The sequence below is a fragment of the Bufo gargarizans genome, chromosome 4 (genome assembly GCF_014858855.1).
Source record: "Bufo gargarizans isolate SCDJY-AF-19 chromosome 4, ASM1485885v1, whole genome shotgun sequence".
Taxonomy (NCBI): domain Eukaryota; kingdom Metazoa; phylum Chordata; class Amphibia; order Anura; family Bufonidae; genus Bufo; species Bufo gargarizans.
In genome coordinates this window covers 136,230,595-136,250,993 of record NC_058083.1, presented here as the reverse complement: position 1 = coordinate 136,250,993, position 20,399 = coordinate 136,230,595, and the positions used below count along the sequence as shown (strand labels likewise).

The following is a 20,399-nucleotide window of genomic DNA, read 5'->3' as shown; positions in this document are numbered from 1 at the left end:
CCCCTTTATGCCTCATGCACAGCACAGGGAACTTTTCTGCAGTGTCTCATCCCCTTTATGCCTCCTGCACAGCACAAGGAACTTTTCTGCAGTGTCTCATCCCCTTTATGCCTCCTGCACAGCACGGGGAACTTTTCTGCAGTGTCTCATCCCCTTTATGCCTCCTGCACAGCACGGGGAACTTTTCTGCAGTGTCTCATCCCTTTTATGCCTCCTGCACAGCACGGGGAACTTTTCTGCAGTGTCTCATCCCCTTTATGCCTCCTGCACAGCACGGGGGACTTTTCTGCAGTGTCTCATCCCCTTTATGCCTCATGCACAGCACGGGGAACTTTTTGCAGTCTCATCCCCTTTATGCCTCCTGCACAGAACGGGGAACTTTTCTGCAGTGTCTCATCCCCTTTATGCCTCCTGCACAGCACGGGGGACTTTTCTGCAGTGTCTCATCCCCTTTATGCCTCCTGCACAGCACGGGGAACTTTTCTGCAGTGTCTCTTCCCCTTTATGCCTCCTGCACAGCACAGGGAACTTTTCTGCAGTGTCTCGTCCCCTTTATGCCTCCTGCACAGCACAGGGAACTTTTCTGTAGTGTCTCGTCCCCTTTATGCCTCCTGCACAGCACAGGGAACTTTTCTGCAGTGTCTCATCCCCTTTATGCCTCCTGCACAGCACGGGGGACTTTTCTGCAGTGTCTCATCCCCTTTATGCCTCATGCACAGCACAGGGAACTTTTCTGCAGTGTCTCATCCCCTTTATGCCTCCTGCACAGCACAGGGAACTTTTCTGCAGTGTCTCATCCCTTTTATGCCTCCTGCACAGCACGGGGGACTTTTCTGCAGTGTCTCATCCCCTTTATGCCTCCTGCACAGCACGGGGAACTTTTTGCAGTCTCATCCCCTTTATGCCTCCTGCACAGAACGGGGAACTTTTCTGCAGTGTCTCATCCCCTTTATGCCTCCTGCACAGCACGGGGAACTTTTCTGCAGTGTCTCATCCCCTTTATGCCTCCTGCACAGCACAGGGAACTTTTCTGCAGTGTCTCATCCCCTTTATGCCTCCTGCACAGCACGGGGAACTTTTCTGCAGTGTCTCATCCCCTTTATGCCTCATGCACAGCACGGGGGACTTTTCTGCAGTGTCTCATCCCCTTTATGCCTCCTGCACAGCACGGGGAACTTTTCTGCAGTGTCTCATCCCCTTTATGCCTCCTGCACAGCACAGGGAACTTTTCTGCAGTGTCTCATCCCCTTTATGCCTCCTGCACAGCACAGGGAACTTTTCTGCAGTGTCTCATCCCTTTTATGCCTCCTGCACAGCACGGGGGACTTTTCTGCAGTGTCTCATCCCCTTTATGCCTCCTGCACAGCACGGGGAACTTTTTGCAGTCTCATCCCCTTTATGCCTCCTGCACAGCACGGGGGACTTTTCTGCAGTGTCTCATCCCCTTTATGCCTCCTGCACAGCACGGGGAACTTTTCTGCAGTGTCTCATCCCCTTTATGCCTCATGCACAGCACAGGGAACTTTTCTGCAGTGTCTCATCCCCTTTATGCCTCCTGCACAGCACGGGGAACTTTTCTGCAGTGTCTCATCCCCTTTATGCCTCATGCACAGCACAGGGAACTTTTCTGCAGTGTCTCATCCCCTTTATGCCTCCTGCACAGCACAAGGAACTTTTCTGCAGTGTCTCATCCCCTTTATGCCTCCTGCACAGCACGGGGAACTTTTTGCAGTCTCATCCCCTTTATGCCTCCTGCACAGAACGGGGAACTTTTCTGCAGTGTCTCATCCCCTTTATGCCTCCTGCACAGCACAGGGGACTTTTCTGCAGTGTCTCATCCCCTTTATGCCTCCTGCACAGCACGGGGAACTTTTCTGCAGTGTCTCATCCCCTTTATGCCTCCTGCACAGCACAGGGAACCTTTCTGCAGTGTCTCATCCCTTTTATGACTCATGCACAGCACGGGGAACTTTTCTGCAGTGTCTCTTCCCCTTTATGCCTCCTGCACAGCACAGGGAACTTTTCTGCAGTGTCTCGTCCCCTTTATGCCTCCTGCACAGCACAGGGAACTTTTCTGTAGTGTCTCATCCCCTTTATGCCTCCTGCACAGCACGGGGGACTTTTCTGCAGTGTCTCATCCCCTTTATGCCTCCTGCACAGCACGGGGAACTTTTCTGCAGTGTCTCATCCCCTTTATGCCTCATGCACAGCACAGGGAACTTTTCTGCAGTGTCTCATCCCCTTTATGCCTCCTGCACAGCACAAGGAACTTTTCTGCAGTGTCTCATCCCCTTTATGCCTCCTGCACAGCACGGGGAACTTTTCTGCAGTGTCTCATCCCCTTTATGCCTCCTGCACAGCACGGGGAACTTTTCTGCAGTGTCTCATCCCTTTTATGCCTCCTGCACAGCACGGGGAACTTTTCTGCAGTGTCTCATCCCCTTTATGCCTCCTGCACAGCACGGGGGACTTTTCTGCAGTGTCTCATCCCCTTTATGCCTCATGCACAGCACGGGGAACTTTTTGCAGTCTCATCCCCTTTATGCCTCCTGCACAGAACGGGGAACTTTTCTGCAGTGTCTCATCCCCTTTATGCCTCCTGCACAGCACGGGGGACTTTTCTGCAGTGTCTCATCCCCTTTATGCCTCCTGCACAGCACGGGGAACTTTTCTGCAGTGTCTCTTCCCCTTTATGCCTCCTGCACAGCACAGGGAACTTTTCTGCAGTGTCTCGTCCCCTTTATGCCTCCTGCACAGCACAGGGAACTTTTCTGTAGTGTCTCGTCCCCTTTATGCCTCCTGCACAGCACAGGGAACTTTTCTGCAGTGTCTCATCCCCTTTATGCCTCCTGCACAGCACGGGGGACTTTTCTGCAGTGTCTCATCCCCTTTATGCCTCATGCACAGCACAGGGAACTTTTCTGCAGTGTCTCATCCCCTTTATGCCTCCTGCACAGCACAGGGAACTTTTCTGCAGTGTCTCATCCCTTTTATGCCTCCTGCACAGCACGGGGGACTTTTCTGCAGTGTCTCATCCCCTTTATGCCTCCTGCACAGCACGGGGAACTTTTTGCAGTCTCATCCCCTTTATGCCTCCTGCACAGAACGGGGAACTTTTCTGCAGTGTCTCATCCCCTTTATGCCTCCTGCACAGCACGGGGAACTTTTCTGCAGTGTCTCATCCCCTTTATGCCTCCTGCACAGCACAGGGAACTTTTCTGCAGTGTCTCATCCCCTTTATGCCTCCTGCACAGCACGGGGAACTTTTCTGCAGTGTCTCATCCCCTTTATGCCTCATGCACAGCACGGGGGACTTTTCTGCAGTGTCTCATCCCCTTTATGCCTCCTGCACAGCACGGGGAACTTTTCTGCAGTGTCTCATCCCCTTTATGCCTCCTGCACAGCACAGGGAACTTTTCTGCAGTGTCTCATCCCCTTTATGCCTCCTGCACAGCACAGGGAACTTTTCTGCAGTGTCTCATCCCTTTTATGCCTCCTGCACAGCACGGGGGACTTTTCTGCAGTGTCTCATCCCCTTTATGCCTCCTGCACAGCACGGGGAACTTTTTGCAGTCTCATCCCCTTTATGCCTCCTGCACAGCACGGGGGACTTTTCTGCAGTGTCTCATCCCCTTTATGCCTCCTGCACAGCACGGGGAACTTTTCTGCAGTGTCTCATCCCCTTTATGCCTCATGCACAGCACAGGGAACTTTTCTGCAGTGTCTCATCCCCTTTATGCCTCCTGCACAGCACGGGGAACTTTTCTGCAGTGTCTCATCCCCTTTATGCCTCATGCACAGCACAGGGAACTTTTCTGCAGTGTCTCATCCCCTTTATGCCTCCTGCACAGCACAAGGAACTTTTCTGCAGTGTCTCATCCCCTTTATGCCTCCTGCACAGCACGGGGAACTTTTTGCAGTCTCATCCCCTTTATGCCTCCTGCACAGAACGGGGAACTTTTCTGCAGTGTCTCATCCCCTTTATGCCTCCTGCACAGCACAGGGGACTTTTCTGCAGTGTCTCATCCCCTTTATGCCTCCTGCACAGCACGGGGAACTTTTCTGCAGTGTCTCATCCCCTTTATGCCTCCTGCACAGCACAGGGAACCTTTCTGCAGTGTCTCATCCCTTTTATGACTCATGCACAGCACGGGGAACTTTTCTGCAGTGTCTCTTCCCCTTTATGCCTCCTGCACAGCACAGGGAACTTTTCTGCAGTGTCTCGTCCCCTTTATGCCTCCTGCACAGCACAGGGAACTTTTCTGTAGTGTCTCATCCCCTTTATGCCTCCTGCACAGCACGGGGGACTTTTCTGCAGTGTCTCATCCCCTTTATGCCTCCTGCACAGCACGGGGAACTTTTCTGCAGTGTCTCATCCCCTTTATGCCTCCTGCACAGCACGGGGAACTTTTCTGCAGTGTCTCATCCCCTTTATGCCTCATGCACAGCACAGGGAACTTTTCTGCAGTGTCTCATCCCTTTTATGCCTCCTGCACAGCACGGGGGACTTTTCTGCAGTGTCTCATCCCCTTTATGCCTCCTGCACAGCACGGGGAACTTTTTGCAGTCTCATCCCCTTTATGCCTCCTGCACAGAACGGGGAACTTTTCTGCAGTGTCTCATCCCCTTTATGCCTCCTGCACAGCACGGGGGACTTTTCTGCAGTGTCTCATCCCCTTTATGCCTCCTGCACAGCACGGGGGACTTTTCTGCAGTGTCTCATCCCCTTTATGCCTCCTGCACAGCACAGGGAACTTTTCTGCAGTGTCTCATCCCCTTTATGCCTCCTGCACAGCACGGGGGACTTTTGGTTCACATGACGGATTTTGCTCAAATCCAAAAACACTTGTGGGTTTTCACTTTGAATGGTGCAGTTCTGCTCTTAGCTAGCAGGCTTCAGCTGGGGCTTTTGGGAGGTGTCCGTGCGGTAATCACACCAAGAATGGACATGAATATTTTTGGCTTGGTATACAAAACCGCAAGGGAAAAATCCTCAGCCCCATGAACAGTGAAAAGGCGGGGAAGCGGTCACTGGCTAGTGATGAGCAAAGTGTTAGAAAATCAAATTTACAAAACAATTCACTTTGTGAGGAATTACTTAGTAACGAAGCGCATTTCTTTGTAGGTAGTGGGTGCAATGACAGGGAGCGGCAATGAACGAGGCATCTGACAGTAATAACACAGTGTATAGTAAAAAAATCATCCATTTAATTGCAACGAGCCTGCTGTGAACGGGATTTCATGAGACATCTTCCATCAAATGATTGATTTTTTTTGTACCACCATTCAGGGAAAATTGATTCGCTAACACGAAGCACGAGGAAATTCGGCTTTGCGGTGAATCGGATAATCCAACAAATTCGGATCGAAGTCCACTTTGCGGACTTTGATTCGCACAACACTATCGCTGACCCTGCTCCCTGAAGTCTCGCACCAACTCGCTTCACAGCTGGGCCCAGGCAGCTCACTGATACAGCTGCCCACAGTGGGCAGTGTACGGCGCAGGCCTGGCGCCGGCAGTGACGTACAGTGAAACATGGAAGGACTGATCAGTGGCAGTTTCCAGAGGACATGGGCACTTGCATCGGTGAGAAACGCACCTGGGCACTTGCAAGTCATTACCATATATCATCAGACTCCATTTTTTCAACATCAGATACACAGAAAACTGTTAACTGTTTATGTCACCTACAGGGCAATGATGATAATGTGTGTAAAGTGGGGGACAGACCCCCATTAGAGCTACATTGAGAAGTGTAGCAGACTATCTGTTCAGTACAACCGCATCCTGGCGCAAAACGTAAATGGCAGACGTACAGTATATACCGTATTTTTCGCCCTATAAGACGCACCGATATAATAATATTTTTAACCAAAAGGTGTGCTTTTGGTGGGTTTGGAGCTAATGGTGGTCTGTGGATGGCACTATTATTGGGGATCTGTGGATGGCACTATTATTGAGGATCTGTGGATGGCACTATTATTGGGGATCTGTGGATGGCACTGTTATGGGGGAATCTGTGAAGGACACTGTTATGGGGGGATCTGGGGACGGCACTGTTATGGGGGATCTGTGGATGACGCACTGTTATGGGGGATCTGTGGATGACGCACTGTTATGGGGGATCTGTGGATGACACACTGTTATGAGGGACCTGTGGATGACGCACTGTTATGGGGGATCTGTGGATGACGCACTGTTATGGGGGGATCTGTGGATGACGCACTGTTATGGGGGGATCTGTGGATGACGCACTGTTATGGGGGGATCTGTGATGGACACTGTTATGGGGGGGATCTGTGACGGACACTGTTACAAGGGGGGTCTGTGGATGGCACTGTTACAGGGGGATCTGTGGATGGCACTGTTACAGGGGGGATCTGTGGATGGCACTTTTACAGGGGGGATCTGTGGGTGGCACTGTTACAGGGGATCTGTGGATGGCACTGTTACAGGGGGGATCTGTGGGTGGCACTGTTACAGGGGATCTGTGGGTGGCACTGTTACAGGGGATCTGTGGGTGGCACTGTTATATATGTGCCATCCACAGACCCCCCACCCCATAACAGTGCCATCCACAGACCTCACAGCCCATAACAGTGCCATCCACAGACCCCCCCAACCCTTAAAAGTGCCATCCACAGATGTTCCCCATAAAACTGTCATCCACAGATTCCCCCCCGCCGCTCCAGTGCTGCAGTATACAAATATAAAATGTCTCATTCAATTAAAAGTGATTACACATGCCCCCCCCACTCCTAATATTACCGTACATCCTAACAGCTTCTGTAGAATGCAGGCAGGCAGGCCTGGCGGGCAGCAGCGTAACTCCCTGATGTCACGTGCCTGCGCCACCTACTTTATGAATGAAGCAGGCGGCGCAGGCAAGTGACGTCAGTGAGTTACGCGCCGGCCGCCCGGCCTGCCTGCCTGGGTTGTACAGAAGCTGTTAGGATGTACGGTAATATTAGGAATGAGGGGGCATGTGTAATCACTTTTAATTGAATGAGACATTTTATATTTGTATAGTGCAGCACTGGAGTGGCGGGCCGGAGTACAGTGACTGCACAGCCCCGCCGCTATTACCGGCCCCCAGTCCCTCCCCGCTCTCGCATACATCGCAGCCAGCGATGTAAAAATGTCAGCATTCGCCCCATAAGACGCAGGGGCATTTTCCCCCCATTTTGGGGGGGTGCGTCTTATGAGCGAAAAATACGGTATGTGCGGGGGCATGATGCCTGAAACCCAGAGTGAACTGAGCTGTAATCACACATATACTGGTTCCATATCTGACATGTCAGACTAGTCCGGCCAGTGGATTAAAAGGGGTCTCCTCAGCCAAAGTCCACAAACATAATCTGGCAGACCTCTATTTTTATGTTTCTAGTCCAGTACACTAAGCTAGATGTAAACTACATACTCCACGCAGATCCAAAAATTTACTGGAGTCTAAGGGTATGTTCACATGTGGAGAGCCCGCTGCTTTCCGCCTTTGCATTGAAAAAGTTAGGTAGGATACTGGGTCTCCTTAAGGGGGTTGTCAGGGTTCAGAGCTGAACTCGGACAGACCCAGAATTTCACCCAGGCAGCCCCCCTGAATCGTGCAGGGCAAGGGCATTTTGTGGAGTTCTTGTGATGACCTGGCTCTCCATAGGGCTGCCAGGCGGAGGCTTCCGCTCAGCAGTGAGAACAGTGATGTCGCCAGCACTGATGGGCGGGCTTTAGCGCTGCCCTAGCCGTGAGTGGAGAATTACTGGAGGTGCTCCAAGGTATGAAGACTTAGTGGAGATGCTCCATGGTGTGGAGACTTACTGGAGATGCTCCATGATATGAAGACTTAGTGGAGATGCATCGTGTGGAGATGCTCCATGGTGTGAAGACTTACTGGAGGTGCTCCATGGTGTGAAGACTTACTGGAGGTGCTCCATGGTGTGGAGACTTACTGGAGGTGCTCCATGATATAAAGACTTAGTGGAGATGCTCCATGGTGTGGAGACTTAGTGGAGATGCTTCATGATATGAAGACTTAGTGGAGATGCTCCATGGTGTGGAGACTTAGTGGAGATGCTTCATGATATGAAGACTTAGTGGAGATGCTCCATGGTGTGGAGACTTAGTGGAGATGCTCCATGATATGAAGACTTAGTTGAGATGCTCCATGGTGTGGAGACGCTCCAGGGTTGGTCCCTTTAAGGCCAGCCAGCACCCTGCCAAAGCTGCCTTCAAGGCATTGCACTCAACCAGCCAGAATCCTACTCCATACTAATGAGGGGCATGCCCCCTGAAACAGCTCTCTACGGGTGGATATGTGACTTGGCTATTTTCTCTTGTCACGTCCCAAAGTTTGTCAAAATGGGATTGGAACTCATAAGGAGTCACTTCCACAAGGTAGTGCTATCGAGATGGTTTCCTTTTCTCAGGAGATACCTCTTCGCACATGGCGGCTTTCTTCAGAGTGGATATAATATCATCCCCTTTCCTGTAGTGTAAAATACTGTGGAATTACCGTAGGGACTTGGCAGCATTTCACAATACCAGCAAAGTGGCTGATTTTAGAGATTGTCTCCGCACGAAGCATGTGGGTAACACCGCCGGCACACACCGACTTGCTCTGGGGTGTCAGTTTATGATGCAGGTTTTACCCTCGGCCTGCAATGCAAAGTGGGAGACCTCCTTGACTGAATCTTGCCTATTTTCGAAGTTTTACGTGGTGGCGGTTCTCCTTCTGATCCGCTGCGATCAGACTATAAGAACAGTATATTCACACGCAGCAGATTTCTGTGACTGTTCCACATACATATCAATGGGGTTTGGCAGAAAACCGGATGCTCGCTGCCAAAACATCAATGAAACTGTATTTTTTTCTGTCAGATAACCTTTTTATTGAAAGTTATTTAAGTAATCAGTAACACGTTAAACGACCATTCATCTCTCCCCAATGCATCCAGTGGCAGAAACGGAACAAATCTGCTGCATGTGAACACGCCCTTAATACCATGTAGGCAGTGGAGAACTACATCACCCAGCTACTACATAGCCGACAGCACTATATCCCCTGCAGGCTGCAGCGCCTTCCAACACCACAAGTCCCAGCATGCCACATACCAAGAGTGAGACAAGGGGCGCACAGGCTGAAGTCTGATTGGCTGTAGAAGCGCTCCCCCGCCCCGCTTGGTACGTTCTGCCCTCCGCCTCCTCTCACGCGCCCCCCCTCCGCCCCTCCTATTTACTATTCAGAAGGAAGTTACGCTCCAATTGAAAACTTTGCCCATTCCAAGATGGCGGCGGACAGCGCTCACGTCACGTCGCTCCACACACTCACCGTCCACCTTGTCACGTGACCAAACAAAAAGTCTTTCCCCCACCTCAGTTACGAAGCTCGGCCACGCCCCCCGCTCGCGACTGTTGGCTCCGGATCTCCCGAGCCGCCTGTGTCAGTAAGTTGAGAGCTGCCCGTTGGCGGGGACCGAGGAGAGCGCGGCTTCGGGAGAGAGACTTCACCGACCCGAGCATCCACGCTAGCGGCCTCGGCTACGCGCTGGCCCCACCGGTGCTCATTCAGCGGCCGCGGGAGGGCGAAGCCGCCGCCGCTGCTCCCCTCCTTCCCCGGGAGGGAGGCTGAAGTGAGAGCGGGACCATGTTGCGCCTTGTTTCGCTCAAGTTCGGCCGCCTGTACCGCTACGTGAAGCTGCTGTTCGTGGCCAGCCTGCTGGTGTTCATGCTGCTCAACACGCACTCGCTGCTCGCCTCCTTCCAGCGCAACGAGCTCACCGAGCGCCGCTTCCTCAGCCTGAACAAGTGCCCGGCGTGCTTCGGGACCAGCTGGTGCCGCAAGTTCATGAACGGGCAGCTGAGCTTCGAGGGCTGGGGCAGGGTGCGCTTCCTGGACTTCTTCAACGTCAAGAACGTTCACTTCGCGCAGTACGGGGAGCCCCGGGAGGGCAGCCGCCGCGTCGTGCTCAAGCGCCTGGGCTCCAACCAAGAACTGGCCGAACTCGACCAGAGGATCTGCAAGAGGGCGACCGGGCGGCCCCGCTGCGACCTGCTCCAGGCCATGCACAAGACCGACTTCGCCCGGCTCAACGGGGACGTCCGCCTGCTCACCCCGGACGTGGTGGAGGGCTGGTCGGACCTGGTGCACTGCCCCTCTCAGCGGCTGCTGGACAGGCTGGTCCGCCGCTATGCCGAGACCAAGGACTCGGGCAGCTTCCTGCTCAAGAACCTCAAGGACACGGAGCGTATGCAGCTGCTGCTCACCCTGGCCTTCAACCCGGAGCCGCTGGTGCTGCAGGTGAGTGGGACTACGACACCCATCATGTGTGCCCAGGCGCTACCAGCCTCAACCACAGGAGTACAAGCCCAAGCATGTACCTGTGCCCTGCGGGTCCCGGCGTGTGCCCCTGCCCTGCGGGTCCCAGCACTGCGAGCCTCAACCACAGGAGTACAAGCCCCAGCGTTTGCTCCTGCCATGGCACTAGAAGCCCAAACATGTACCTGTGCCCTGCGGGTCCCGGCACTGCGAGCCTCAACCACAGGAGTACAAGCCCCAGCGTTTGCTCCTGCCAGGGCACTAGAAGCCCAAACATGTACCTGTGCCATAGGAGTCCCGGCGTGTGCCATAGGAGTCCCGGCGTGTGCCCCTGCCCTGCAGGTCCCGGCGTGTGCCCCTGCCCTGCAGGTCCCGGCGTGTGCCCCTGCCCTGCAGGTCCCGGCGTGTGCCCCTGCCCTGCAGGTCCCGGCGTGTGCCCCTGCCCTGCAGGTCCCGGCGTGACGAGCCTGAACCGTAGGAGTACAAGCCCCAGCTTTTGCTCCTGCTATGGCACTAGAAGCCCAAGCGTGTGCCCCTGCCCTGCGGGTCCCGGCGTTACAAGCCTGAACCACTGGAGTACAAGCCCCAGCGTTTGCTCCTGCCATGGCACTACAAGCATGTACCTGTACCATAGGAGTACGAGTCCCAGCATGTTCCCTGTGGTAAAACTTCTAGTGCCAGTATGTCCCCATGTCACAGATCTGCAAGTCTCAGCATGTGCTTCAGTCATAGAACTACAAGTCCCAGCATGCATACTGGTTTGGCTTTCCGTTTGTGAGATCCGTTCAGGGCTCTCGCAAGCGGTCCAAAACGGATCAGATTGCATTCTGAATGGAAAAGGATCCGCTCAGAATGCATCAGTTCAGTCTCCATTCTGCTTGCAGCGTTTTGGTGCGGATCCGTCTGATGAAACTGAGAGAAACGGATCTGTCCTGGCACACAATGTTAGTCAATGGGGACGGATCCGTTTTCAGTGACACAATCTGGCACAATAGAAAACGGATCCGTTCCCCATTGACTTTGTTCGTCTTGGCTATGTTAAAGATAATACAACCGTCTGCATCTGTTCAGAACGGATCCGTTTGTATTATCTGAACGGATCCGCACAAGACGCGTGTGTGAACGTAGCCTAACTCCGCTCTGGTAACAGCTCTAGCCTCAGTATGTCCATGTGTCGGAGAACTACAAGCCCCAGCTTGCCCCTGCTGGCACACGGCCTCCTCGCCCTCATATGCATGTTGTAACATTACATCAGCCGACGTGCTTATCCTGAAACCGCATGCTGTGGTACTACATGTCCCAGCATGTTAATGCTCACTTATTTCAAACTGCAGTTCCCAATATGGCAAAGGTGACATCTGTATCTTCCCGGTGGTGACAAGTCCCGGCACGCGCCGTCTGGTTTCCCAGCTGTTGCGCTAGATGTCCCAGTGCACGACCTCTAGTATTCTGGCTGATATTAAATCGTGCCTTCTTAGAAGCTGTGGAACTACAAGTCCCAGCTTCCAGTCCTGTTGTGCGAGTCCCATTGTCTGATGTTGGTATGTGGGTAAGACTGGTATTGGCGTGACTTCCTCATTAGTAAGTGGCCAGTGTGTGTCCAGCCCGTTATGTCATTTACTGATCATCTGTGCGTGGAGCTGTCAGTCAGATGGCAGCTGCCTTATGTCTGCGGGCACCTTTAGTACGTGTGAACGGCTGTGTGGATTAGTGCCTGGCACTGAGCTATTGCTGGCATCTCGTGCTCTCTTGGACTGATCACACTGGCATTCTTCTTTGCTAGGTAACGTGTGTTGCACGGTAATAAAAGCCAGATAATGGTGGATGATTCCTGTCCGTCATGGACGCCTTACGTACAGAAGCAATGATGCCAGTGTGAACAGAGGCTTATGTGCTCAGTCTGGGAACGAGTCAGGATTTGGTATTGCACGTGGAGGTGGACTCCTGCCAGTCTCCTGACTTACCTGGCACACGGTCCCTCTTAGTGCATCACCTGTACTCTATTGGGGCGGCCGATTGATTACTGGTCTTGACTGGGTTCCCCTTTACTTCTCTCCATAGAGAGCGATCAGCTGACGCCAGTCTTTAGGGCTGTGTTCACAACTAAGTCCTCGTCAGATGCGCGGACATTCTGCGTCCAAAGCGATTAAATCGGCCATTTCATAGAAAAACCATCAGCATGGATTAATGACCAGACTGCGGTTTGTAAGATCTGCCGCATACTCATTATTGCTCCGGATTCTGCGTATTAACCCCTTGAGGGTGCATGCATGCAACAGTAGTTTATACAGATTTCAGTGTTTCCGCACCAAATCCTCATGGCCGTTCACACGTTACTTGTGCATTTTGTCATGGATTTGCCCCAGATCTGCTTTGCAAAGGGCAATTGCCATGTTGCATGCTTCAGCACCGTAGATCAGGTGTGTTATGTACCGGAGACCTGGAAAACTTCATTATAAGGCCCCTTGCACACCTACATACGGCGGGTCCGCAATACACGGGACACCGGCTGTGTGCATTCCGCATCACGGGTGCAGACCCATTCACTTGACTGGATCCGATAATCCGGAGATTGCTTTCGGAAGCATGGATTGGAACCACACTGAAGTACTACGGAGTGCTCTCGTGGGGTTCCGTTCTGCAAAAAAATAGAACATGTCCTGTCTTTTTGCGGAACTGGCAGATCGCGGACCCCGTTCAAGTGAATGGGGTCGCGGTCCGCATGCGGCTGGCCCACCGTCGGTGCCTGAGCATTGCGGACCGCAGCACGGCCAGCACACGTTCATGTGCAAGAGGCCTAAGGGTTTTTCAAGATTTTATAACTGATTACCTGTCCTCAGTATCTGATCGCTGGGGGTCCGACTCCCCGGGACCCCGCTGATCAGCTGTTTGAGAAGGCGTATTAGCGCCGCAGCTTATTTCCATACATTGTATAGCGGTTGTGCTTGATATCGCCCTCCGCCCCATTCACTTGAACAGGATTGAGCTGCTCCTAGGACATGTCACCGATGAACGTGTTGTCACTGGCCTAGAGAGGGCTACTGCAAGACCCCCACCGATCAGATCCTGAGGACTGTCATCAGTTATAAAAGTCTCAGAAAACCCCTTTAGCTTTGCTGGTACTGTATCATGCTGCGGATTCTTCACTCGAAAACACGCTTAAATAAGGTTGATCCTCATGCGCATCCTCCGCGGTTCTCTTTGAGAAGTCCACCACAGATTAGCCGCCAGCGGATGTGCACCCTAAGGACTCGTGCCTTGCTGGTTTTGAGGTCTGCAGATTGCAGATCTGCAAACCTCTGATACCGGCTGTGTGCATTTTGCGTAACAGAACATTCGCCCCATAATAGAATAGTCCTATCCTAGTTCTATATTTTTGCGAGTGACCTACGGATGCGGTGTGTGAATGGGGCTGCATCTCACCCGCAAACAATGCGGATAGGATGTGAACAAAAATACATTTGTGTGTAGGAGCCCTAAGGCTAATTTCGTAGGAGCGTGTCCACTGCGGGAAACCTGCGCCTGTGAGCGCACGGCATTATAAATCCTCATCATGTCACGGGAGCAGTGTCCAGAAATCCCGCTCCTACCGTTGGGTGGAGTGGTCTGCTGCGGAGTCTGCCATCTTCATAAAAGAACCACAAAATGTCCGACTACAAATCTGCAGCATTTCCGTCACGTGGAGATGTTCACATGGAGCTTTTCTGGAGCAGGTTTCTCAGACACCGGAGTGGATTCGGCAGGAAGGAGATGTAGAAGTCCGTCCTGTGTATATTCAATTCCTTATCTCTCTCTACAATATCTGAGTATATTGGATGAGAGTCTCTACATCCGGTCAGTGTAGAGTGCCCCTCACTGGCAGCTATGTGCATGGCATCTTTTCTTGCATCCTCCCAGTAGCTGCCAGCGCTCCATGGTTGGCAGGCTGGGCGGTGTGGGGCTTAACTGGTTTTCTATAGTGCCCGTGAATGGCTGTGTTGTCTGCTGAAGATCAGAGCCTGTGTGTCTGTCACCCCAGTGTTATGGTACGGGTGACGTGATGATGGTGACCTGTACGCCGCTGTCTGTGAATGACAGATGTTTCACCATGTACAATCCCCCGGCTGTAACTACAGCTCTCCATAGACCGAGGATCAATACCTGAGTAACAATTACACTTACTGCTGGTGAGCTGACTCCTAGAGTGTGGTGTGTGACCCTGTGCTAGCAGATCAGCAGTGTGTAATATAGATTTGTGTGGGTGTCCTGGCGGCTGTCTGGCGCCCCCCCCCCCCTCCTCGGCGCTGTCCTGGCGGCTCTCTGGCCCCCTCCTCGGCGCTGTCCTGGCGGCTCTCTGGCCCCCTCCTCGGCGCTGTCCTGGCGGCTCTCTGGGCTCCCCCCCCCCCCCCCCCCGACGCTGTCCTGGCGGCTCTCTGGGCTCCCCCCCGGGCACTGTCCTGGCGACTCTCTGGCCCCCCCCCGGCGCTGTCCTGCCGGCTCTCTCCAGTGATACTTATATGGGAATATTCACTCTGCTCACTTGCAGAATGTAGTACGTGTTCAGATACCCGGGTGATTTACTGTTTTGTTTCCTTTTTGCCTAAGGTATGGTTTTTCTTTCCCTCGACTTGCTACCAGTGTTCTGTGGGGCTGGCACCAGTGCAGTAGATGGCAGCGCTGGGTCACTTTATAACTGATCACTGGGTATCGCTGAGCCTCAGTGGCCGTCACTTCCCAATATCTATGGCTTCCTGGTTGTCTGCTGTCAGCCTGTGTTCACATTATGGCATGTGATCCCACAGTGAGTTTATTGGGGGTTTAATCACCAGTCAAGCAAATATATAAACTCTAGATTTTTTTTTTTTTTTCCACCAGCAGTCGTCGGCTATTGTTAGGGCAGCATTTGGGTGACTGTCATTTGCATCTTGTGTTAATAGAGCACCAGTCCCCTCTCCTGACGTGTCTGTTATAGTAACTACTTCATTTTGCAGCATCTGTTCTTATGACTCCGTGATGTACCATTCCTTTATTATTCCTGCTACAAGTTATGAATGAGTTGCTAGCAGTTAGCGATGAAGGTCCAGATGAGTGTAACCAGTTTCGGATGTGTCCCTGCACAGTCTGACACTATCCAATCAGCTACTATATGATTGATGGATCTATAATATAATACATCTTCAACATAAAAGGTTTTGATATAGAAAAATAACTTCTCATTTTGAGTACTCGATCGATCTACTTATATTATTATGATTTTTATTCAACTAATTTATCTTATGACCATTTCATTCATTAGGAGATTTTATAAGTAGTGTTATGAGAATTAATGTATTCTTATTCTATTAGGAGACCTCTATTAACTATTTCTGTACCCCATCATGTACTTTTCTATGATTTTTTATTTTTATTATTGAATTTCTGTCTTTTTATACGAATTTCATTGTATATTTATATTTGCATGGACTATATAATTCATATATAATTCTTGTATCCTCATATGAATTCTGGTCCTACATTTGCATGTCCACCCCCAGCACCGTGCAGTCATTCCCCACAGACTATGCGCTCCAATGTGGAACGCGCATGGCTGCTGCTTCAATGTGACGCGCGTTCCACGGTGGAGCGCACGCACGTTCTGCTGCGTGCGTTCCATACTGGAGCGCGCGCACGTCTTTTAGCAATCTTGAAGCGCCTCCCCCCTGCGCTCCACCGCTGAACTAACCACAGCCTGGAGCGCAGCGGGGATACTAACGAGGTCTACTTATTGTAACTTTAATATAACCCACAATATGTAGCCAACCTATGGGAGGAAATACTGTTGGCCTATACACCCTGCACTATTTAAGTTATATTAGTGTCTGTATAGCTGGAAGTGACGTTCCTGCCTGAAATCAATTGATCAATGTATGGATATGTATATATGTGATATTATGCAGGTTTTTATTGTATCTTGCTCTTGAGAAAGGGGGATACACCCCAAAACGCGGTGAGCTTATTCACTAAAGAGTCTTCCTTTTGGGACGTGAAGGCGATATTCATACCATCTGACAAGCGACCTCGGCGGGGGAGGAGAAGGTATAGGTATTTTATGCTTGTCCTATACCTCCCTCCCTGGTGAAGTAAGTCCCCCACTCGATGCAACTTTTTTAGATGCAACACTTTGTGTGTTTTTCTGTTTATTTTTAGCTTTGCACTTTTAAGGTAACATTTTAACGTCCCAGTACCGCTTTTCACCTAACTAATCTTATAATTGGTCATGAGCTGCTTATTATTCTTTCACGTCATCTTGTTTTAGCATAATCACCGTTCACTTGGCGCCCCTGTGTTTCCCTTTTCTCCATCTGATATCATCTGGGTTCAGAAGGGGAACACGCACATCCTCTTTTCTTTATTCGTCAAAATACCTGCAGTATACCTTCATATACTGCTTTTTGCTTGGGTGCGACCTCGGGATCGGCTCTTGAACTACCTTGTACCTATTTTCCTCATCACAATTTTTCAATGATTGATGGTCTTCTTGGTGCTTCTTTATCCATCTTCTCTTTCCTCCTCCTTTCTTTCCTTTTGCTGATATACTATCCAATCAGTGCTGCCACTGTCACACCCCCAATTGATAATGCCCATCGGGACCATCATTGGATAATGCGAGTAATTCATTCATAGCCTGGCAGGAATAATGAGTGACACATCATGCTCATAGGAACAGATGCTCCAGAACTGTTACTACATGGGGAATGCAATGAGTTACTAAAACAAACATGTCAGGAGAGGTGACAGGTCCTCTGTAAAGAATTATAGGATGCCACCGCTGTAACACGTCAGTCTGTGAATTTTTCTCCCTCCTACAATAGATATTCCATGATCAACTTGTAGAGTGGAAGCATTTAGGAACCACAGCGACTTGACCATGGAGAGATGGACCATGTAAAGTTACAGAGCGGGGTCTCCAGTGCTGAGGAGCATAGTGCATGAAGGTCACCAACGCTCTGCCGACTCCATAACTGCATTAACATCAGCAAGTGTGTGCCATACAACCACAATGCCAAGTGTCAGATGGAGTGGTGTGAAGTACGTGTCACTGGACCAAACACACTTCACTATCTGGCAGTCTGATGGACAAAATAGGGTTTGGAGAATGCCAGCTGTCTTGCTGCATTGTGCCAACTGTAATGTTTGATGGAGGAGAGATAATGCTGTAGGGATGCTTTCAAGGGCTGGTGTAGGACCCTTACTTCTAATGAAGGGGAAGTATGACTGTTCCCCAGTGCTCAAAACTAGGTCCATAAAGGCATGCATGGTTGAGCTTGGTGTAGAAGACCTTGACTGGACCGCACAGCCTCCTGACCTCAACCCCATTGAACGCCTTTGGGATGAACTAGAAGAGAGATTGTGAGCCAGGACTTCTCATCCAACATCAGTGTCTGACCTCACAAATGTTCTTCTGGATGAATGGGTGAAAATACCCTCAGACACCCTCCAAAATCATGTAGAGGGCTTCTGTAGATGTAATGTGTAGGTGTCCCAATTAGGCCCCTTTCACATGGGGGCGAGTTTTTCGCGCAGGTGCAATGCGTGAAGTGAACACATTGCACCCGCACTGAATCCGGACCCATTCATTTCTATGGGGCTGTGCACATGAGCGGTGATTTTCATGCATCACTTGTGTGTTTTGTGTGAAAATCGCAGCATGCTCTATTTTGTGCATTCGGGCCCCATAGAAGTAAATGGGGCTGCGTGAAAATCGCAAGCAAGTGCGGATGCGGTGCGATTTTCATGTACGGTTGCTAGGAGACTATCGGGATGGCGACCCGATCATTATTATTTTACCTTATAACATGGTTATAAGGGAAAATAATAGCATTTTTAATACAGAACGCATAGTACAATAGGGCTGGAGGGGTTTAAAAAAAAAAGAAAAAATAATAAAGTCGACTAAATCACCATGGTAAAAGATAATGTGATGAGCGCAGTGACGTCATCAAAGGTCCTAATCAAGAGATGCCGGCTGAGCGAACAAGTGGATTAAGGGGAGTTAAAAAGGTATTAATTTTTTAACCCCTCCAGCGCTATTGTACTATGCATTCTGTATTCAGAATGCTATTATTTTCCCTTATAACCATGTTATAAATATAAGTGGAAATAATACAATCTACAGAACCTTGAACCCAAACCTGAACTTCTGTGAAGAAGTTCGGGTCTGGGTACCACATTCAGTTTTTTATCACGTGCGTGAAAAACAGATTGCACCCGCGCAATAAAAACTGAACAACGGCACACAATCGCAGTCAAAACTGACTGCAATTGGGTACGTACTCGTGCGGGTTTGCAGCAATGCATCCGGACCTTATCCGGACACGCTCGTGTGAAAGAGGCCTTAGAGTTGCACAGGGTATTGAAGTTTCGATACCCAATTGATATTTTTAGACCTGGATCGATATGATACTGGGTCTTAATATTTAACAATACTCGGCTGCGCTGCCTTGTATCTGTTAGAGAACATGGCACATGCTGCTCTCAGCGAGTGCCATGTTCTCCTCAGCAGAACAGGGGAGAAGGAGGCAGGCCCTCCCTCCTGAGCCGCTGCTGCCAATGGACTGATAGCACTGTGGAGGAGGGGCTGTGGCTCACTGCGCCACCAATGAATATAATTAACACATTAATTTAAGTGTAGGCAGTGGGTGCCGCTGCCTACACTTAAATTAATGTTATTTATATTCATCGGTGGTGCAGTACCCCCCCCCTTCCCCCCAGTATTAAAATATCTATCTATCTATCTATATCTCTATCTCATTGGTGGCCGCAGGGTCCCCTCCCCTCCTCTTCTTTGGTGGCAGTTCTGATCAGAGCCTCAGCAGTGTAATCCTGGGGCTCCGATCAGTTACTATGGCAGCCAGGATGCTACTGAAGCCCTGGCTGCCATGGTAACCTCCCTGCTGCTGTGTGCACTATGCACAGAGCAGCAGGGAGAGTGTGAAGTCCTATTCACCCTGATAGAGCTTTATTAGGGTGAATAGGACAAGGGATTAAAAGATCCAAGGTTCTAGCCTTTGTCACCTTGTCCCCCTCAAAAATAGGATAGGACTGTTCTATTATGGGACGGACATTCCATAAAATGCGCAATGTACACACTTTTTTGGTGTTTTATTTTTTCGTGTGGTATCTACCATCGCAATAAATTTTTTATGGTATCGAAATGTAATCAAAATTTTGCTATGGTGACAACCCTAGTCCCAATAATTTGTGTGTGTGTGTATATGTATATACATATATAATTTATTTGTATTAGTATGTGAGGTCTAGCTACTGTGGAAGCAGCTGGTATGGGCCAGTAAATGAGGAAGGGCCCAGGAGGAGGACAAGTGGATTTATTTTCGGGGAGCGGTGAGATGGTACTTCTAGTGCTGGTATTGCTCTCCAGGTGCCTGCACTAAGTCCTGGCAGCGCACAGCTTCAAGACTGGACGTAGTGTGTGTAGGAGTGTGGGTCCAGTCTGATGGGACCCATTCAAAACTTGCTGTGGGACCCAGTCACTTCTAGTTACGCCTGTGTGTGTATATATGAATTGATTCTTCAAGCCCCTAAATCTGCAGTGTTTCTGAATTCCCTGCAGGTTCTCTCCCAGACTTGGGACGCGTGGAGCGTGCCGTGCAGAGCCCTCTTATACTGATCTGTCTGTGCGGCTGACTGCTCAGAGCTTTTAGCTTGATGGGCGGAAGACGAGATCCATAGACTCCCATCAGCTGCTGTTATGTTGATCCGTGACATACAAAGTGTTGTGTGAACGCCAGTCCCTGGGCCGTGTGTGTGTGTGTGTGTTTGGGGGGGGGGGGGGGTACCCGTAGATGCTTTACTTCTCCATAAAGAGGACCTGTCCCGATGTTTGTTCTACTAACTACCTGCAGTCCCCATGCAATAACCATTCTGCAGCATACTTTCTTAGGATTCAATGTTGTACTGTTCGTCTGTTACTCCACCTAGAACTTGCGTACAGCTGAGTGTTACCAGTTGGGGGTGTGCCCCGGCCCGGGTTGACACTGCAGGGAGACGCCCCAAACTGGTAACACACAGTTTTACATATTCTTGATGCGAATGGAGAAATTGCACAACATA

General features: G+C 50.7%; 1 protein-coding gene across 1 annotated transcript in view; it reads left to right on the top strand.

Annotated features, from left to right (window-relative positions):
• The first annotated feature begins 9,341 nt into the window (after window positions 1-9,341).
• Window positions 9,342-20,399, top strand: part of DIPK2A (divergent protein kinase domain 2A) — a 61,260-nt gene continuing 50,202 nt past the window's right edge. Inside the window, exon 1 of the mRNA XM_044289572.1 lies at window positions 9,342-10,292. Coding sequence (XP_044145507.1) covers window positions 9,639-10,292 — 654 coding nt within the window. The 5' untranslated portion in view covers window positions 9,342-9,638. The remainder of the gene's footprint in view (window positions 10,293-20,399) is intronic.